This window comes from Petromyzon marinus, chromosome 33 (assembly GCF_048934315.1).
Source record: "Petromyzon marinus isolate PM22_M1 ecotype Great Lakes invasive population chromosome 33, UKy_Petmar_22M1.pri1.0, whole genome shotgun sequence".
Taxonomy (NCBI): Eukaryota; Metazoa; Chordata; class Hyperoartia; order Petromyzontiformes; family Petromyzontidae; genus Petromyzon; species Petromyzon marinus.
This window is the reverse complement of record NC_133699.1, coordinates 5402052-5423524: the sequence shown is the minus strand read 5'-3', so window position 1 is coordinate 5423524 and position 21473 is coordinate 5402052. Positions and strand designations below refer to the sequence as shown.

The following is a 21473-nucleotide window of genomic DNA, read 5'->3' as shown; positions in this document are numbered from 1 at the left end:
AGTCTGAAGGGTGTGTGGCTGGCTGATGGTCGTATGTCGCTGATGGTCGTGTGTGTTGGTGGTGGTCGTGTGTGTGACTGGTGGTCGTGTGTGGCCGGTGGTCGTGTGTGTGTGTGGCTGGCTGGTGGTCGTGTGTGTGGTTGGCTGGTGGTCGTGTGTGTGTGTGTGGCTGGCTGGTGGTTGTGTGCGCGTGTATTTAACCGGCAGGATGTGAAGGCAGCCGACGTGCCAATGTAAATGTCACGATAATGCGCTTCACCCTGACGGAACCTATGTAATCTGAGTCCATCTCGTTCATCGCAAGGATCTGGTGACTAAAACGAACGCTGGCCTTCCCTCAAGGCTCCCATTCACGACAGAGCTTTGCTCCGTGGTGTTTTAATCAATCCCACCGGGTGTGGTTCGAGGGAGAGAGGAGGGGGAGGGTGGCTTCGTTTCTTTACATCAGAATTTAGCCGCATTTATTTATTTATCTAACGCGCATTTGTATTTAAAAAAATCGGGAGATTAACGTCTTGTACGCAAATCCGTTAAGACGCTTACCTTTGTGTGACGTGCTTTTGGGGTCAGCAAAAAAAATAACAAAAAGAGACATTTGTTTCGAATTCGGTGAAGAACTCGACATTTTAAGAACCGCAATGCACTGCATGGTGAATACCAGACGGCGGTCCTTAATAAACAACGTCACACAGCGGTCCCTAAAGAGCAACGGATTACCCGACCCCTGGTCGAACCGATGACTGAAACTATTTGGGAGGGAAGTGAATGGGTTTATGGCCGGGGGCGCGAAACGCCGCTCGCCTAAGTTTGAAAAATATATATATTTAAATATATCTTTTAAAAAAAAATTGGGCATCAAACTGCAGAGGACGAGAGAGAATTAATAATTACGCTTGGGCGTCTCCTTGATGCTCGTTTCATTCCACTCCCACAGAGCCATCTTTCACGTCTGTTCTGAGAAAACAAGAAAAGAAAGGGATTACGCAGCGGAGAGAGATTCGTCACGCAGCCAATTTAGATTTCTTCACTAAAAGCTGCCACGAAGGGATTTTATATATATAAATAAACAACAGTGGAGCTCGAGCGATGAACCGCCTGCGGGTCTGTGGTCGAGGAGCGGTGATGTGTGCACCTGTTTGGGCAAACCCGACGGCCTCTTCCTCCTCCTCCTCTGCGTCGTTTTTCACGAGATCGTTTTGGCCTCCCTTCCAAACACGACGATAAACCGTCCGGCAGCGTGTAACACGTTTGAAAGAACGCCAAACCTTCCGTGCCACGTACGTACGTTGAGCTTCTTCCGCCACTGTACGTAGCCAATCGCGCTAATCGGAGGTGCAGGGGGGGGGAAGGACAACAAACTAAGCACAAAAAACAGCTCTAAAGATATGCGTTTTCAATCGAGATTTAAAAGTGCATCCATACAGCCCCAGTGGCTTCCTAAAATCGGAAATAAGAGCGTTCCAGACGGCCGCAGAAGGGCATCTGAAAGTGCGCGATGCAACGACCGTCTGTGTTCAATGGCTCGCCAAGAGCCGCGTGCCCGGTAAGGTAGCGGCGCAGCCCCGCAATATCTGGTGCACGTCGCCGCCGCTGGCAGAATGTCCCCCGCTAGCACGGACTGTCGAGAGCTTCTCTAAGACGGCTATTTGGCCCGCTCTTCTCCCACGCTGGCCACACATCTTAGAAGAGGTGGGAGTAACCACCCCCCCCCCCCACCCCCCCCGCTAATTTACCCCACCCGGACGCACGCGACCTGCCGATCGACTAAATGTGGACGAACCCATTTATGATCCTGGGTGGACAGAGGCTGCGGGCTGGGGAGGTCGAAGGAACCTCCACCGTTATTTAAAGTTCCGCGCCGAGAGATCGAATCTGGATGGCAAGTCCAGTGTGCCAACCATCGGACAACTTTGTTTGATTGGCATTATAAACGGCGTCCCGTGCGCGTTATCCGAGGGGGTTATTATTCGCCTCCCGGGCGATTCAATGAGTATCTCGTCAGCCGTATCCCTCGGGGCACCCTCCCTCTCGCACGTTTCCCACTTTGCCAGCCTCCATCCCAATCGTGAACCCAACTTGCTCCCAAGTTAACCCTGGCTGTTGCCTCAGGCTCTTCTTTCACGTCTGATTACGTTTAGCATTAGGGTTGGGGAGCACGGGGGTGGGGGTCTCTGAGACCACGTGGGCGCAGTGTGTCAGGCTGCCACTCGACCTGTCGGGCCCGTTGAGTTTTCGCGCTACTTATATTTGCTTGCGTCTAATGTTCATATTCATCGCGATCGTACAATCCATATTTGTTGTTGGGTTAGGGTACGTGCTGGTAGTTTCATGCCAAAATTATTTAGCAGCCACGGTTACAAATATATTATTTATACGTGCCGATGTATTGATCTTGTCACCGGTGACTCAAGATGCTTTATTGCAATTAGTAGCCCTTTGTCAATTCGCTGCTGCTGAATTAAAACTTCACCATGATGTGTTAATCATCGCAGTTATTTTGACCGTGCTTCACCGTGCTGGTCAGCGTGAGTTGGTGAAGGGTGTGGTTGGTTAGTCCAGAACTGTTTCAGATATCACTCGCCACTGACATTCGCTTTGATCGTGAATCTGACTCGCCTCGCCAGGTTCATAACTTAGTGCGCTAATCACTGTGCCACCAATCCCCCCCTCCACTCTGTGGGTATGTCGTTTATATTTGTTTATATTTATTGATATTCATGCACTTGCTTTGTACGGAAATGTTCAAGTGACCTGGGGCTTTTGTGTGCCAGTTGGAGGTGAAGATTCCTGCTGTGTTTCATCCCAGTCGAGTCATTCGCAGGTAAATTGGACCCTTGGGAATTGCCGGACATCTGTGGAAAAGGGCCTTGATAGCTCATCAGACTCCTCCAGTATAAATAAATATTCAGAATCTGACTTCAAGGGATTTTTAACGTCCGCTGTGAAACAGACAGGACCGTGTTGTGTCATTATCGTTGTCATTACGTTTACTCCACACCGCACGATTAACCAGGGCGGCCGCTGGATTCGAACCGTGGTTCTACCACCGGGGCCGCAGCGTAGCCGCCCGGTGCGTCGCGGGATGTGCTCCCATATTTTGGCTCATTAATCCAACATCGCTTGTTATTTCTAATTATTCAAGGTCCATGTTTGGATTTAAGAATGAATGAAAACCAATTTTGGTTGCATATTTTCCATCCCATTAACCTCAGGGGTTGTACGGACGTACGATTTGCATACGCGCAAGTAAGCCGTGAATAATTGATTCCCGCGGCCGCACGATTCCGATGCGCGCATCGTGCCCGTAGAGGATTGTTTTTTAATCGCAGAATCACTCCCGCAACCACCCCGCGGAGATGGAGTGACGAGGTTAGTTCACGCGAAGGAGAGCGCCATGCATTGTAAACATCTCGGTGCCATGGGTGATGGGTCCCAGCTTTGGGAGACCTTCATCTAGCAGTAGATAGGCAGTATCTCACGGTGGTGATGATGATGATGATGATTCCAGGCATTCTGTGGAAACTTCTCCGCCATTCATTCTCCACCTCCCCAAGTCCTTGACTGGATTTCGAGACTTAACATCGAAAACATAATAATAATGATGATTATACCCAGTAAGGCCACACTGAGTACAAAATACTTGTTCGGGAGCATCCTGCATTGGAAAGTCTGGCCAACCCCGATTACAATAACTTTAAACGTAGGTTTTCATAGACAACACAACATCTATTTTAGGTTTTTATTCATGTTGGGTTCCATGAATCCGCAAACAGCAGAGGTGTCCTATTTTGTTACCGAACCCACAAACAAATATGGACCAATACCATTGTGTGTTTTTAACCAATGGGAGGAAACCGGAGAACCCGGAGGGAGCGCGTACAAACAGAGGGGATGCACGTACATACGGAGACGGAGTAGTACATATGGAGGGGGGAGCGCGTACATACGGAGACGGAGTAGTACATATGGAGGGGGGGGGGGAGCGCGTACATACGGATAGGGGAGCACGTACGTACGGAGGCAGAGTAGTACATACGGAGGGGGGGGCACGTACATACGGATAGGGGAGCACTACATACGGAGGCAGAGTAGTACATACGGAGGGGGGGCACGTACATACGGAGTGGGGGGCACGTACATACGGATAGGGGGGCACGTACATACGGAGGGGGGGGGGCACGTACACACTCCACGCAGAAAGGCGCCCGAGTCAGGAATCCAACCCAGGTGCTTCTTTGCCGTGAGGCCCGAGTATTACCACCATGGTAAAAATGTTACTTATTCGTCTATTCGGACATCATCGTCGTCATCGCTCTTTACGCGTTCTCTATATTCACGCCATCCAACCCAAAATAACCTTTACTATGAATGATATTGCTCGCGAAAGCCCACGTGTTAAATTAAATGGCACGGCCACGGGCGTTAACCAGCGGCCGGCTGGGTTTTACATTCGGCGTGGTGCTGGCCACCCACCCCCTCATTTTGCCGTGGTGGCCTTCATAGGTGCTCGCTAACAGCACTTGCTGCTACAGTCTGTTAAAGTTGTACGGGAAAATCTTGTTTTTGTTGTTATATTCTTCTGGAATGTTCCTTCTCCCTCCTCGGTTTAGTAAAAAGGTAAAGTTGCAGTCCTGCAATTTCTTGCTCGCATCGCTGCTAGTGGACAGGACTCCACTAGCAGTGATGCGAGCAGACCCCCTCTTGAGGGTATTTGGCCTACTCCTCCACACTGGCCAGACATAATGCAAGAGGCTGGAGTGCCCACACTTTACCGCACCACACGTGACGTGCCCGATCGCCTTACCGCGGTTGTTCCTATTTATACCGCTGGGTCGATGGGAGGTGGGTCGCTAGGAAGCTTGTGCCGGAATAGAGAACCAGCAACGTCTGGATTGTAAGTCTGGTCCGTCGCAACCCTCCACCCATCCACCCCTCCGCCCCCCTCTAGAGTTAATATTTTAAAAGAATAATAATAATAATCTCTGCTGCGAGTCGTGGCAACAGGAAGCGGCGCTGACCCGGCGCTGACCCCCGACGCAGGTGCTCGGAATGGGAGCCAAGGTGCACGGCACACTTGAGTCGCCCACAATGAGGGGCCGGCCGGCTGGCCTTGTGCTATTCCCGATTGTGTTGTCGCAGAGGAAGTGGCCACTCGGTTGCTGCTGCTGCTGCTGCTGCGACGACTGTGCGAGAATTCCCCTTCTGGCTTTCTTGACAATCGTATTATTATATTATTATTCACCGCAGCGCTTTTTTCGTTGACGCCATCTGCGTCACGTGGGGGGGGGGGGGTGAGGTGACGCGGTGGTTGGTGGCGCGTTGCTGGAACATGGCAGACGTCGACTTTGTTTGATTCTTTCCGAACCACCTCCCCGCCCGGCCCGTGGCTAACGTCGGTGGCGAGCGATGTTTGAATCGGTCCCAGGCCACTGCACCGCACTGCCCCCGCATCCACGATATTCACTGGCCCGCGGTGGATTGACCAGCGAGGTGCGTTATGGGCAAACAGCCCCAACGGCCAACTCCACGTGGGGACACCTTCATCCAGAAATGTATGGACCAAGGGCTGTAAATGATTGTTTTTGTGATTATGTTAACTCTATATATATTTTATAACGTCGGGGTGTAAAGTGCGTGCTTTGTGTCAACCATCTTGACGCTCATTTGTTTAGAACTGCTTTTTGTGTTTAGTTTGTTGTCCTTCCCCCTTAACTCTGATCAGCACAGTTGGTTATGTACGGTGCAAAAAAAGTACCACATACATACAGAAAGGAGGTTTCAAAGTTATTTCCTGTGCAATTGAGCATCCAGACGGTGCTAATTTCCCCTTTACAGCCCTGAGCCAGTGGGGTAATTCCACATTTCTATGGCGGAGTCGAGTCTATTCAACATGACAATCACTTTTTACTTCACCGCAAATTAGTATTCAATTATATCCGTAATTATTTTTTTTTCTGTTGGATTAGATCGTGTTTGTGTACCATGCCAACGTTTAATAATAAACCTTCCACCGGCCGACACAACCAATCAAATCAAGTTGTCACATGGGCAACTGCGCCAGTTGATGTGGTTTTACTTTGGAGCAAACCGGAGTCGAAATGATGTTGAAAAGCAACCGAAATTTAGTCAACAAAAATTTTCCAACGTTTCTCTGGGAGATGAATTACATCCAGCGTCGTCTCTCTCTCTCTCGCGCGCGGGAGAGAGAGACGTACCGGAGGCGTTGCGGATCGCGGCATGGACCTGGGAAATTGGGAACACGCCACCGGACAAAGCGAGGGTCGCTGAGGCTGCGTTCCTTCACGTTGATGTTTGGTGAGGGGGGAGGGCGGGGCCCGATCGCTGCTTTTGGAGACTTACGTCAGCCTGGCCCGGGGCTGCGCAGCTCGTGACCGTTGGGATTCAGTGGCGGGGGTGTGGAAGAGGTGAGAGGGGGGAGAGGCCGGCGCTGAGTGAGTGTGGGGCTGATTGATGAGCGTGGCCTCGTTAAGGAGAGATCCCTTTTGTGCCATGTACCCTTGGTCAGCGTCTCCCTGCGGAACCCTGAAGCCCCAAACAAGCAGCACCGAACCCGCATCCCCCGCCCCCTCCCGACCAGCCTCCGCTTCCTGCATCGCCGTTTCACCTCCCGCTAGGATGAACCAAACTCGGCCGGGATTTCAGGAAGCGTTATAAATAAATAAATAGATGCGCGCGGGACTGTTCTTTTGTCAATCTACTGCTGGATGGCGACTTCCCCCCGTGACCGTGCAGGGTCAGTTGACCAAACTTCAACCGCCGCCGGTCAATGCGTGAACGGTGGGCGGGAGGAGGGAGGGAGCGGTGGCGGTGGTGGTGCCCACGACTGGTTCACTCGCGTTGGCCGTGCCGGCCGGGAATTGAACTTGGGTTGATCCACTGATGGGTCGAGGGCTATCCCCGTGCCATGTGAGTTGTGGGGGGGGGGGGGGAGCGGGGGTTCAGTTGACAACGCTGGTGGTCAGTGCGGGGTTGGTGAATGCATTGCATTGTAACGTAAATAGTCGTTTAAGGAACGCACAATCATGCGGATAGCATCTCTAGTTACGCATTTGCCGTGTCGTCACGCGCGGTCTCCGTGCGTCTTTAGGCCAGCTTCGTGTGACGACGACGACGATGACGAAATCACCGTGAGCAGCAGCAGCAGTAGCAGCAGACCTGAGGTGTCGTCGTTCCCGATGGCAAGGAGCGCTCACGTGGGAGCGTAGAATCGCAGGGCGACATTGTCGCCCACAACGTAGCAGCGCCCTCGCAGCCACCTCTGGCCCCCTGTTAGTGCGGTAACACACGCAGGCGCCATCCAGATTCCGAGATGCGACGAGTTCAGGCACAATCCACACTTTTCGTCTGCTTGAATAAATACATATATGACTAGGCAAGGATTTTAACAGCAGCACATATATATTTTTTATATAAAATCCTTGCGCTAAATTAGGCTGCACGAAATCAGGAAGGTGGGAGAGGAGCGTGGTGGTGGTGGGGGTGGTGGTGGTTGGGGTGAAGGGGGCCGGAGGGTGCAGAGCAATGTGTGGTGGTGGTGGATGGAGTGGTGGGGGTGGTGGGGGTGGTGGTGGTGGTGGTTTGGAGGTTGGGGGGCGGCACCAGATTGTGGATGGTCGTGTGCGATGTCGTTTGCCTCTTCCGGGAAGTGATCCAACCTCCGTTAAAGCTGAGCAGCGGGATCCGGCAGGATGTGCAGAGCCACACGTGCGTCCGCGCGTCCGTGTGCCCGCGTGCAAGGGGGGGGGGGGCGTTCCGACACGGCTGTGTGAGCGGTGCTGGCCCTGCACGCGTTGTACCTGTGGCGTGCGTGCGCACGATTGAGTGGTTGAATGCGCGAGTGGGCGCAGGAGTGTTTTTTTTGCGAGGAGCGGCGGTGCAACGGTTTGCGCGCCGGGCCACTACCCCAAGGAGCCACGCGTCTCGCCGGCCGCATCGCCCCCTCTTGCGCCGTGTCCAACCCAAACGAGAACCGAACTCAACGAATGCGTTCTCCTGCGGTCTCGCGGTTGTCTCTGCTTTTCCCATTGCTTCGTTGCCGCTACGGCACTGAAACGTTTCTCCTCCTCGCGTCACTCTTGCGAGCGAGACGGCTCCGGACGCTCGATTCCTCACGTGGTTGAACAAATGCACTTGACTTCACGTGACCCCCTTGTCGATGAATACCCCTCCTTGCGAGACCCCCCTCCCCCCCCCCCCCGGGCTTTCCCACACGAGTTCCGATCCGAGCGTCGTTGAAGAGAGAATTGAATTACAAATAATGGTTCGGCAACTCTCTCCTCGTGTGCTTCAGTAACAGCGTGAATGCCTTTTTCCACGGTTGTTTGTCATCCCAGAGAATGAATGGTTTTAATGTTCACTGTAATTTCGTCCGCAAACAAGATTCATGTTTTTAATTTCAATAAACTATGATCCGTCTGCTTGTTTATGCTGTAACTGATGTTACACGTTCGTGGGTTTAACCGTAAATAAACAGTGGGCACTACTTCCCCGCAATCCATCCTGCAATGTAAATGTATACATGCAATCAATTGTTTGTTTATCATTTACTTAATCGTTTTTGGTGATGTATTTGCTTCAGGCTTTCACCCCACGGTAAGGCGTTCACTAAATGATTCACTGCTAGCAGGCTCTATTCACTATCGTTGTTGTTCCTGAGCCTATTAAAATTCCATATTCCTAAGACAGGTCCACACAACAAGGCCTCTGATTGCATGGACGCCGCACTCGGTGGTTCAGCCTCGCAAGGCAGTGCTTATTTTATCCACCCTGAAGGGGATCATGGGCTTAGTCAGATCTTCGCTGGATTTGAACCCACGGCCTCACTGGTTGAGCCTACTGCTTTACTCACCGACATACCCCTGCCTCTGTACCGCAGGAACAACAATGCATGTTTTTTTATTTCGTCACTTGTATGTATTTATCGAGGAGATGCCACGCTTGAGTCGAACGTCTCTGCATTGTTTTCACATCTATTGTAAGATGTTTTCAGACAATCAGTGGGTCTTTATTATAACGATTATTATAATACACGCGGAAAAACCGTGCAGTTCGAAACAGATCGCGACGGCTCAGCTCGCTGCGGCGCCTGCTCCTGGCGAGCCCAGAGGTACGGCAAACTTCCACGACGCCCGCGGGAAAGGGAGTTCCACCACAACTGTGCGGTGATCCACCGGCGGCCCCTCGTGTCAAATTGAACATATGGACCGACGTGCACTCCATGCCAGCGGGTGTGCTCGCAAAATGACGACGTTGCTGTTAATTCTCATTGGGTTTTTTTTCTTCACCCTGGTTAGAATGAGCACTTCTTTGATCATTGACGGCAGTGTTTTCTTTCCTCCTCCGCAACGTTTGTCGCGATTCAAACGTAACCACTTTTTCTTTTTTTAATACGTAAATGACAGATTTTCAAATTTTTAACGAAGTTACTCGTTAAAGCAACTCGCGCGGCAGTATTAATGCAAGTGCTCATTAGAGCGGCGCTACGGTTTACGGTTGCCGAACGAATACATTACAAGGTCGCGCTCATTACACACAAAGTGCTTGCGCACAAATGAACCGCCAGTACCTTGCTGATCTCGTCAAGGAGCATAAACCATGATCACGTGAACTCCGGTAATCCTGGCAGCAGCGCTCTTTGTTCTAGCCATCGAACAAAGACGACGGTCACCGCATCGCGCACATTCAGCTGCGCTTCGGCGGCCGTCTGGAATGCTCTTCCTTTCCGATATCAGACTTTACCGAAAGAACCAAAGAGTATGGATTCCTGCAGTCACGAAAGCTTCAAATCAACGCTGGGACTTAGTTTGTTGTCTTTCCACCGCACCTCCGAATAACACGGTTGGCTACGTACCGTGCGAAATTAATTTAGCATGCAACAAAGATAAAGACAAAGATCCCCTGTATAGCCTTAACAGACTGTAGGAGGCAAGTGCTGTTAGCGAGCACCTATGAAGGCCGGTAACGGTACACGAGGGGGTGGGTGGCCAGCCACCACGTCCGACCGCCTTTGTCTCCCCAGTGGCGATGTTTACACACTGCACCAGATACTCATTTGAGGCTGAGTCGACCTAGGGGAGGCCCGGGACCGGTTAAGATAATCGTCACTGGTGTTGGCCGTGAGCGGGAATCGAACCCAGGTCGCCGGGGTTCATAGCGCACACACACACACACGCGCGCGCGCACTTTCCCCAGTGGGGTGCTTGAGGAGGGGCCCTGGTGCGGGGAATGGGTGCGGTCCAATTTCCTCGCCTCTCCATAGGCCGGCGGCCAGGGCCCATTGCGGTTCGTAAGGCCCACAGTGCTAATGCGCCTCCTTCGCACTCGATAGCTACGTCGCTGACTTTTCTGCACAAGTGCTCGACGCGCGAATGGTCGGGGGAATGTTCGTCCCCGAGGAGAAACAACATGATTGGTTGATGGCAATACAGCAAAAGTATCGATTTTTGAAAAGGTGATAAAAAAATGGCATTGATTTTGTTCATTTTGACAATGATTTTTGTACAACTCTCTGAACCGTGTGGACCTCTCACCCCTCCCGCCTCCCCCTTTCTCTCCCTCTCTCCCTTCCCTCCCTGCCTGCCCTGCGCTGCCCGCCTGTTGCTGCCCTCCCGCCTGCCCCTTCTCATAGGACTACCTGTCAGTGATCATCGACAGGAAGGCACTCCCACTCACGCGCGGCCAAGTCTACACACTCTTTGGCAACATCGAATACATCTACCCCTTCAACAGGTGACCCATTCTCACATCATTTCTCCGCTGCCCCTATAAAAAGAAGAAGAAGAAGAACAAGTCACGATAGCTCACAGCCCCAAGTCGATCCGCACTTGTAATCCTTTCGGTCGCGCGAGGATTTGCTTGTTCGCACTCCGCTAGGCCGGTCAGTGCCGGTTGGCGAAGGTGGCGAGCCCAGCACCGATTCGGATGTCACTCGCCACCGATTGTTCAGCCGTGCCTGGGAATCGAACTCGACGGGTTCTGAGCGCAGCGTGCTCACCATTGTGCCACCGCTCCACCCCATTTACCGCCAGTATAGAATATACGTGGCGGAGTGGTTAGCGGACCGCACTATGAACCTGGTTACACCCCCGAGGCCAGTTGCCGGCCATGGGTAACCTCAGTGACGTACCGATCCTGGGCACTCCTTTACCAACCTGCACTGACCGACGCGGTGAAGTACGGTCAAACGACTCCCACAGCTAACGCAGCGTAGGGAGGCCTTCACCCAGCAGCGGGATCGACGGAAGGCTTTAAATTATCATTATGTTCTATGGCTGTCTACGTGAACGCCTTGCGCGCGCGGGTGCTTTTACAAATGAATGTCACTGCCGGCGCGCGGGATCCGTCGTGCGCGTCACGTGATGCTCGGTGGCGCCGCGGCCCCGGAACGCGGCTCACACCTCGGACCTTGCGCGATGAGCCGTGAGGATTTTTCGCGGCAACATTTTTCCCACGCACATGCGCACACACCTTCTAAAGCCCACTCAGGAACGGCCTCTCCGTGGCGTCGTGGCTTGAGATTATGCCCCTCCTCCCCCCCCCCCCCGTTTTTTTTCCCCCTGAATAAATCCCATCGTGAGAATCTTCCAACGCCTGCTGCAAATTGGGGGATAGCGGCAGTGGTGCTTGGGCACTCGGGCGCGGCGACGGATTTTACCCTCCGCCAGATTTGATCTTCGCCCGGGGCAGGCGCTCTCGGTTTTGCGGAAAGAGACCACGCTGGCACGCAGCCCTCCGCCAGACAAAAAAAAATAAAAACCCGTCACGTCATCCTACTGTCGTTGGGACGTCGCTCGTTACCTGCCACTTGCTGCCCGCCCCCACCGCCCTTTTATAATTCAATACGGTGCTGATCTACATCGAGCATTGCATGTTTGAACGTCTTTCGCACCGTACGTAGCCATGCCGCGCATACCGGAGGTGCGACCGCATCTCAAGGCAACGTGCAGACACGGTTGGCGTACTCTTACAGGGTTTTTTTGAGTGAGGCAGAGGGGGGGGGGAGAGTGGAGAAAAAGGGGAAAAGGTTTTGAGCCTCGACTTAAACAGGGGTGGGGAACCAGCAGCACGGACGGCTGGGGGAAAGGATTTCCAGACCCATGGGGAGGAGGAGCGGAGGAGGAGAATTAGCGCAGCCACCCACTGAGTGGAGGTGAACTTGAGGGATTTCTTGTCTGGAATTCTCCTGAGCGGAGGTGAACTTGAGGGATTTCTTGTCTGGAATTCTCCTGAGCGGAGGTGAACTTGAGGGATTCCTTGTCTGGAATTCTCCTGAGCGGAGGTGAACTTGAGGGATTTCTTGTCTGGAATTCTCCTGAGCGGAGGTGAACTTGAGGGATTTCTTGTCTGGAATTCTCCTGAGTGGAGGTGAACTTGAGGGATTCCTTGTCTGGAATTCTCCTGAGCGGAGGTGAACTTGAGGGATTTCTTGTCTGGAATTCTCCTGAGCGGAGGTGAACTTGAGGGATTTCTTGTCTGGAATTCTCCTGAGCGGAGGTGAACTTGAGGGATTTCTTTTCTGGAATTCTCCTGAGCGGAGGTGAACTTGAGGGATTTCTTGTCTGGAATTCTGCTGAGCGGAGGTGAACTTGAGGGATTTCTTGTCTGGAATTCTCCTGAGCGGAGGTGAACTTGAGGGATTTCTTGTTTGGAATTCTCCTGGACCTCTCTGCACTGTTGAGATCCCAGCCACTGCTCAAGTCCAGGCTTAAGTCTTCCCTCTTCTCTATTGACTAAGACTGAGACTCATCTCTCCTCCTCAAATAAAATTGTCTGTTACCCTCTTGGCCATAATTCAATTTCTGGCCTCTAGCATGCTACTCATCAATAGCATTGTTCCTCTCCTGGACAAATGCGAAAAATAGCTTTATAGCTCACTGGATTCCTCTATTATGAACATATATTCCGATTATGATATCCCATGCTCCCAGTGAAGCGTCAAGCTCTATAAGTGCGGTGACATTTAAAGCCGTTTACCAGTTTAAAACTCTGATTGTTATATTATAAGAATTAGCAAATATTACTCGCCGTGCCAGCTCAAGTTAGCCCTGGAGCGAATCCTCATCCTGGTGGGGATCAGCTGCAACGCGTTGAGATGCGATCGTATTGAGAGATATTTGTAACTCTGTAAACGACAGTCACTCGGAATTCGCTCGATCTCATCAGATCTTGCATGCTAAGCAGGCGTTGAGCCTGGATAACGGTGCTTGAACGGGCGACCGCCGCGCTTAACAGGTGTTCTATAGGTTACGGGGCTTTCTAACGAGCAGCAGAGGGCAGTGCGGCAAAATCCGTTGTTGTACTGCCCTTCTATGATCCCACATTTACGTTTCCGCCGCTTTCACCGAACCAAGGGCGGTGAAGTATCGTCTCGAATAATCTTGCACGACCCGGGCAGTGCGGGGGAGAGAAGGCCTCGTCCAGCAGCAGAGTGACACATGGTTTTATATGTACGTACGCGAATTGTGTTTGATGTAAAACATATTGCGAGCGATGCGTTCTGTGATCTCCGTGCGTCAGTGATCTGTTACAGAGCCTGGAGGCCTGCGCTGGAGATGTTGTGGCCATCGCCAATTGCTTTGTGCTCAAGGTACGCAACAACAACAATTATAATAATAGTAACCTGCAACAATTACAATAACTACAATAATAATGATAATGTTAACCATAGTGTAGCAATAACAGAGAGTTCGTCGGTTCGATCCGGTTTGACCTCCAGGAGCGACAGTTGAAACGACGGATTCTTAAATCCCTTCCGCCCCTTGTCCACCCAGTAATTAAAATGCAGTTAGTCGATTGGCAGGATGCATGTGCGGTGAGGTAAAGTGTGGGTCCTCTCACCGCCTCCACTACAGTTTGGCTGGCGTGGAAGAGTAGGCCAAATACCCTCTAGAGGGTGGCCGGGGGGAGGGGGGGGCTCTCTAGATGTCCCTCCGAGTGGAGGACCTTTGTATGTATGTTGAACTTCGTTCGCACTGTACGTGGCCAATGATGCTAATCGGAGGTGCAGCAACGGCGTGGGTGAGAAATCGCAGGACTGCGCCTCTATCTGTACAAAACCAGCATTGGCACAGCTTTGGAGTCATCTTCTTGGTTCTTTCGGTAAAGCCACGTAGAGTGGAAATAAAATAATAAAAATAAAGCTTTGGAGTCGCGTAGGCGTCAGAATTGTCGTGCTCCAGCGTGTGGGACATTAGTGCACTCATTTAGCATCGGTGTCTAATTTACCGGACAATAGCCCTGTACAAGTAGTCCATTATGCATAAGTGAATGAATGCGACGCTGGTGATTTGGGAAATAAAATCGACCAAATGTTTTTTTCATCTCTGCTTTCAACAATGGGCCGTGATTATATCTCGGTTGCTTGACGTGCTTGACGTGGCCGGCGATCCGAGTAATGTAATGAAGCCCGCGCCACTAAGTGCCACTCATCTTAATTACTGCAATTATGATCGTTTCGTTTATAGAGCGAAGACTTCAAGATCTACACTCAATACTGCACTAATTATCCCAGGTACGTATTGTTACGTTAAGGGGAACAATTAGACGATTCCCAGGAAGAGTTCCTGGCTTTAACGTCTGTTTTGTTTTCGTAAAAATAATAACAAGCTCATTATAACAATGATTGAAAATTAGATTTCGGTTTTTTTTACGATTTACCGCATTTTCCAAATCGTCTCGGTGCCGACGGCGCCAATTGTTGTCACGTTCTGACCTGCCGCCCCGACTGGACACTTGTGAATGAGAGCTTTATAGCTCATCGGATTCCTCTGGTTACAAATAAATATTCAGATTTTGATAGCTGATGGCCGGCACCAGCCTTAGCCGATCTCCCTCACCAAAGCCACGTTTCACAGTCACGGCCCCTCACCCCACCCCCCCGGGGTAGAACTCACGGGCAAAGGAATACGGCAGGCAGCAACGGCGTTATCGATTCATGTACAGCGTCGACAGGCAATCGCGTCTCAAGACGCCTTACGAACACGAAAACTGCATTAGGGGGGAAGTATGGTATCAGAGGGGGTGGCAGCGGGGGTGGCGGCGGTCAGGGTTAGGGGCACACGCGAGTACAGCCCAGCATGAAGCAACCGAACGAACCGGTGCCCAGCACCAACAACGAACTCAAGGAACAGCCAGAGCAGCTGGGACAGTCGGGACAGTCGGGGCAGCCGGAGAAACCATGGAAGCCAAGACATCCGCGGCAGTCGGGGCAGCCAGGCAAGCTAGGGCAGATGGGGCAGTCGGGGCAGCGAGGCCAGCCAGGGTAGCAGGGACAGCCAGGACAGCCAGGGCAGCCATGGAAGCCGGGGTGGCCTGGGCAGCACTAATTCCCAGGGCATCCTCGGGGGACCCAGCCAGGAAAGGGAGAGTGGTTATGCACACAACTATCTCGTTCTACATCTAAAACTTTAGAAGCTTTCGTCGTGTTTTGCTTTCACCAACCGAAACCTCCAATTGAAGATTGCTTTGCTCAGCTTTAATTAAAATGATGCTGGGGGTCTCTGAGTGAGCAGCAGAGGGCAGATGTGAACGTAGATTTCCCCTTTAATGAGACAAGAATCTAGATTTCTTTTTATTTTGGTTCGGTGAAACGCTTCGGGAAGATAGCGGCGGCTGGCGGGTATAATCATTTCCGCGACGGCGCTGTTTAAAATCGCTTGTGCGGAGAGAAGAAACATCTGGCCCAGGATTCGGCTGCACCGCGGAATGGAGTGCCGTTGGCTGTGCGCGTTGTTCGAGCGCCACGGTGGCGAGATGTTAACTCCCTCGCCTGGTATGCAAGAGGTTGTGTGTATTTTCCATGCTCTCCCCGTGGTAGCGTGGCTTTTTCTTTGGGTCCTCCAGTTTTTTCCCCTCCACATTTATAAACACGCGCTTCTAGTATTTGGCTGCTATACATTTCCACATGATAACCCACTTTGTTGAGCTATCATTTGTGGCAAGGTCCTTTTTTGAAAAAGAGCTTTATAGCTCAGTGGGCCTTACCTGGTAAAATAACAAAAAATAGAGTTGAGTTTTTTTGCTTTAGATGTCACCAGTGTTGTTAGCTCAGATATATATGTTAGATTTGAAATTCCATCCTCGCATTCGATTGGCAGCCCACGGGCTAATGGCAGTGGCGAGCCGTACCTTATCCCCCCTCCACCTTCGCCACAACCCGCATTCGTGAGTGTGATGAAGTATAGCCAAACAGCTCCCATGATCGACACCGATTGTTAAAAGCCGCGTGACTGGGGAGGCATTCATTCAGCAGTGACTTGACAAAGCGATGTTTGTGAGTAAGGAGAACGATTTTTTTTTTAAATCAAATCATCAGGTGGCATTGCTTGACCACGCGCAGTGTTACGCGGCACCTTGCTCAAGCCACGAAACACCCAAGCAAGCCTCCGCGATGAGCGCAATGGAAAAAAAACCCACTTTTACTGACGTCAATAAATCATTCTCTCGGGTGTGTGCGTCTTGCCGTTGCCTCTGAACTTTGGCAAGCGGGTGAATACGAAAAGGGCCTTAACCGGCGGTCATTCACACTTGGATTATTGTCCCCTCACCACCCCCGTCAGCGAGACAGGTTGACAGAAATATCCCCCTGGGCCCGTCTCCCCTCGCCTTGTTTTTACTTCTCTATTTCAGTTCAGAGTTGTTGTTTTGGCACCGAGGGGCACCGGTGCAAAAATGCGACCGTTAATCCTTTAGTGGGGGCGGTGGTGGGGGGGGGTGGGATCGGCAGCCGCGTCAGCCCAACCGTACAAGGAGGCCGCGCACGGCCAAAACAAGCCGGACGACCACCGAGCGCGCCGTTTACTCTGCGATGGGGGCCGCAGCTCAGTGGGTGGGGCAGCGCGTGGGAGTGTATTTACGCTTATTCAAATTGTGTACGTGTTTAAACTTGGAGGGCCCCCTTGAGGGCATTCTCATCATGACCATCATGGTCATGAGGCGTGAGCTAGCCACTGCTGGATGAAAGCCGCCGCCGCCGCCGCCATCTGTTAGTGGTTATTTGATGCGGTGGTCCTATGTGGTAGCAATCCGTCTAGCACCTACATGAGCTAATTTCGTCACTCCGTCTCCACGATGGATGTTCCATCGGATGCGTTCCTTCCTTTAGCTACCGCTTCTTCTCCCCAAACCCTGATTAATATCCTCAAGTAGCCCCACCCTACATTTCCACATTTATTGTCTGTCCGTCCATCCATATGTCTGTCTGTCCTCAAGCAGCCACACCGATCATGAGATCAGAGAAGAGAAGCAGGAAGTGCATTGCGGGCATTATGTTCCCGCTTTAAAAAAATCGAGATAAAAATATTACTTTTTCCTCCGGCCAGAGTAACGTAATGATTTCTCCAAGCTCCATCCTATTTTGGTCACGGCCAGATTTTCACCACCTCTAGTGTTTGCGTAGCCCCTGGCATTCCATTAAATTTTGCTGTGCTGAAGTCTGTCGCTCGTAATCATCGGAGCGGTTGGGTGAGTGGGTGCATGCGTGAGTGAGTGGGCACACCCGGGAGAAAGACGGAGCCGAGGGGACGCCCGTCACCACAAGGGAGCCGTGTGCAAGCTTTTATAACCCTTACACCACCTGATATACACACTCACCCCTGGGGGTTAAGGTCTCCGTTTGCAAGGTTCCAAAGTGTGTTTTTTTTAAGCGCATCTATTTTTTTCTGCCAGAAATTAGGTAGTCTATCCGCAATCTGTCTCTCTGTAAAGTTCAACCGTGCCCTTGAGCAGATAGAGGGAAAGCCACGGAGTTGGATGTCTGGACTGTTTTCAATTTTCATTTAAAATAAATAACGATAATTTATGGCCCTTTGCGGATCCCCTACTACATTTTGGTCACGGTGGTTTGTTTGACCATACTTCACGTGCTAATCAGTGCGGGTTGGTGAACGGGCGGTACTTTTGACCGGATTGGATATCACTCGTAACTGATGTTAGCCGCGGCCGGGAACAAAACTCGGGGGGTCGCCGGGTTCACAGCACAGCGTGAGCCTGCTAACCGCTGTACCACCACTTCCAAAATGGGCTTGGGGAGTCCTTAATCCCAGTGGTGGAATTCTGAAATGTTTGTTACTTTTATTTTAGTTTTACCTCTCTGCTAAGGACCCACAACTGGGCACTCTCCGTTAGTACCCAAAACATCGCGGCTCGCTGGTAAAATGATTAAGCCATGGGAACGGACGTCCTGGAATGGTGTGATTTATTGGAGCGTGCTCATGCAATTTATGTACCCAACGCATGCCTCCACGTTGACACGGACGGCTCCGCTAATCCAGACGCAGCCGGTTCGCGATGCTGGGCACCCCCCCCCCCCACTCGAAGCCGTCCGGCCGTGCAGAGTGTGAACACGGCGGGAAAGTTATACCACAGCGCACTTTTCGGCGACCGTCTTTGTCCGTGGTTGGCAGCTGTGGCTAGCTGTGAGGTCTGTTCCCGCATCTTCAAAGATGCCTGGCGGGACAACCGGGTGTGAATTACTTCGGCAGAGTTGGGGACGATTGATCGATTACGCCGATCGATGAATGGACATTTCTCATCGGCTGCTTTTTTGTGTGGTCGATTTCATACCTGTCAATGCCTCCTCAATGCCCTACCTTATTACAGACCAATTACAACCTTATTGGTCACCCCGTGCCCTTATAAATCTCAACGTTCACCTTACAAAGTCCCATCACAATGGAGAAACATAAACAAATACACGTTTTTTTGCTTTTTTATGCCCGTATTGAAACGGCTGTACGCCGTATGGACCTGAAAACTTAATTTCCCTGTACAGGAATACGGCTCAACTGTACGGGTTGTCCGGGATGCGATGACTCGGACCCCTTTTAAAAATGGCGGATTCTGCCTCCCGAAGGCAGGAAACCCCCCTACAAGTTACTCCCGGCGTGTCATGGCCGATGGCGCCGATGATGTCGTCGATGTTGGCATGCGTCACCCGTTACCTCCCTCCAGCGGCACGTAAAGGTGAAATGCGCAAGACATTTACCTTCGACCGTTTTCACTTTGTGCGATTAGTCGAGCATTCAAAGCACTTATCGGTTAGAATGGACGATTACTTGAATGATCAGATAGCCCAGTTTGTAACCTCGTGGAACAAGGTGAACTTATCCAGCAGAGAATGGGGATACAATGAGGACGCATCTGAGTTGGGGGGGGGGGGGGGGAGTTGGAACCTGCGAACTTTAATCAGGGGCGAGGTTGTCGCCACCCTGCTGCCCCATACATTCCAGAGATGTCTGATGGCTTTTTGTGACGATAGGGAAATCGTGCCTCATGACTTCACGTAGCTATAACCAAGGTCAAGAGGTCACCTTGGCCAAGGTTGATGGCACTCCACCCCTCGCAGCAATTCAACGGATTGCCGCATTTCTGAGCAGCGGTTATGGCGTTTAACTTGAATGTGGTGGCCTCTGGGGACCGAAGGGGTGACGCAAGCCCGTTACATACAGTCTTTACAAATAAAAAAGAAACATAAATTCTGACGTGCTTTCATGTGTGTGTGTGTGTGTATATATAGGAAGCAAAATGTGGGGAGCGGTAGTGTAGCGGTTAGCGCTACGCTGCACTACGAACCTGGCGACACGGGTTCGATTTCCGCTCAAGGACAACACCAGTGACGATTATCTGAACCGGTCCTGGGCCTCCTCTAGGTCGACTCAGCCTCAAATGAGTACCTGGTGCGATGTGTAAACATCGCCACTGGGGAGACAAAGGCGGTCGGGCGTGGTGCTGGCTACCCACCCCCTCGTGTACCGTTCCGGCCTTCATAGGTGCTCGCTAACAGCACTTGCTCCGACAGTCTGTTCAGGCTATACGGGGGGATCTTTGTCTTTTTTTATATAGGAAGCAAAAATACAAATTTGAATTGACGAGTGGCTGATTTCAACTTGCCCTCCTCCACCATGCACTCGAGCCTAAAACATCCCTTTCCAATTGCACCTGCAACACTTTCTTGCCACGTCCCTTTCAAAACTTCCATTTTGTTAACGCTTATCGTTTCGAGCACCTGATGAAGTACATCGGTGCCAGGCCATTTGCATTCCAACGGTCAAGTCATTATATATACGTTTACTTTAAAAAATGTAAGCTCGGCAGATCACCGTGACTTTCACAATAATGTCGACAAGCAACACTCACAGACCGCTCATCCTCCCCAATGGAGAATTCATCATCGGTGTGAGAGGAGCTTTTGAATTTCCCAGGGCTCTTGTCAACTGCCAGCCTGATCAGTCCACCTCGGTGAAAAGAGGAATGGTGGGGGGGAGAAGGGCGTGAGGGATGGCGGGGGGGGGGTGACATTTTTGTCTTCCCTGTGAATGCTGCTGAATATTCGTTGTGTGCCATTGATGAATAAAACCATGGGATTCTTGCTGGTTAACTTGGCCAGAAATTAGTACTTTATCCCCTCTGAATATGTGTCGACAACACACGCAAATGCGAGGGACAGATGAAGGCGGCCGCCCGTTGCACTTACCGCATTGCCTGCTGGTATTGCTGTGTCAAGCCAATAAATAGGCACTCGCTCACACCGACATTTTAATACAGCTTGAATAATTTAAAAAAAAAACCCTCTTTGCGTGTGCACATCAGTGTATGCGCATGTGTGTGTGTGTGCGGTGGCACGGTGGTTAGTGCACCGCCCTACAAATCCGAGTTTGGATTCCCAGCCACGGCTGACGTCAACAGCGAAGCGAGCGACATCTAAAGCGGGTGCTGTGCCTCGCTCCCGTTCGACCACAACCTCCAATGTGGCACCCGACGCGGCGTGTAAATGTCAGTACCAGGAAGATCAAAAAGCGGCCGCGCCGGCCGCGCCGGCCACGCCACCCTCCTTGTGGTGGCACGTCGGCCTCAATTGGTGCTCGCGATAACAACGCCTGCCCCAGCCGACGGTGTTGGTGGTGGGTGGGGGTATCTTTGTGTAATCGTGCGTATGTGTGGTGTCCGCGTAGCTCGATGGCCATCCTGAGCGACTGCATGAAGAACAAGACTTTGGTGGCGTTCTTCCGCGAGAGGCAGACGGCTCTCCGGCATTCGCTGCCGCTCGGCTCGTACCTGCTGAAGCCCGTGCAGCGAATCCTCAAGTACCACCTCTTCCTGAAGGTGGCCCACGCGCCCTCCTCTCCCGCACGCGATGTTTCATTGTCTCACGTTGCGAAAGGTGCGTTTTTGCCGATTGCATCCCTGATAAGTGCCAGCGACGTGGTGGTAAAGTGGGATGAATGAACTTTCGCTCGGGACGCTCACAGCGAGCGGTGCATCACCCTGTGTCGAAGACTGGCCCTGGATGGAAGTTGACATCACGGAACTAATTCTGAAGCCGCTTCAATCGAGCTATTTGTCTACAATGGTGACCACACCTTTGATGTGTCCTGGAAAGAATGGTCTACGCAAGCCCATAAAACCTGTATATATATTTTTTTTAATTCTCAGAAATGTTTCCAAGTTAAAAAAAA

General features: G+C 51.6%; 1 protein-coding gene across 2 annotated transcripts in view; it reads left to right on the top strand.

The window, feature by feature from the left end:
- LOC116948350 (uncharacterized) overlaps positions 1-21473 on the top strand; it is a 108681-nt gene that overhangs the window by 47264 nt on the left and 39944 nt on the right. For both annotated transcript variants that reach the window (XM_032964951.2, XM_032964952.2), the window contains exons 3-6: positions 10649-10749; positions 13537-13606; positions 14484-14530; positions 20970-21120. In XM_032964951.2, the coding sequence (XP_032820842.2) occupies positions 10649-10749; positions 13537-13606; positions 14484-14530; positions 20970-21120 (369 nt within the window). The remainder of the gene's footprint in view (positions 1-10648; positions 10750-13536; positions 13607-14483; positions 14531-20969; positions 21121-21473) is intronic.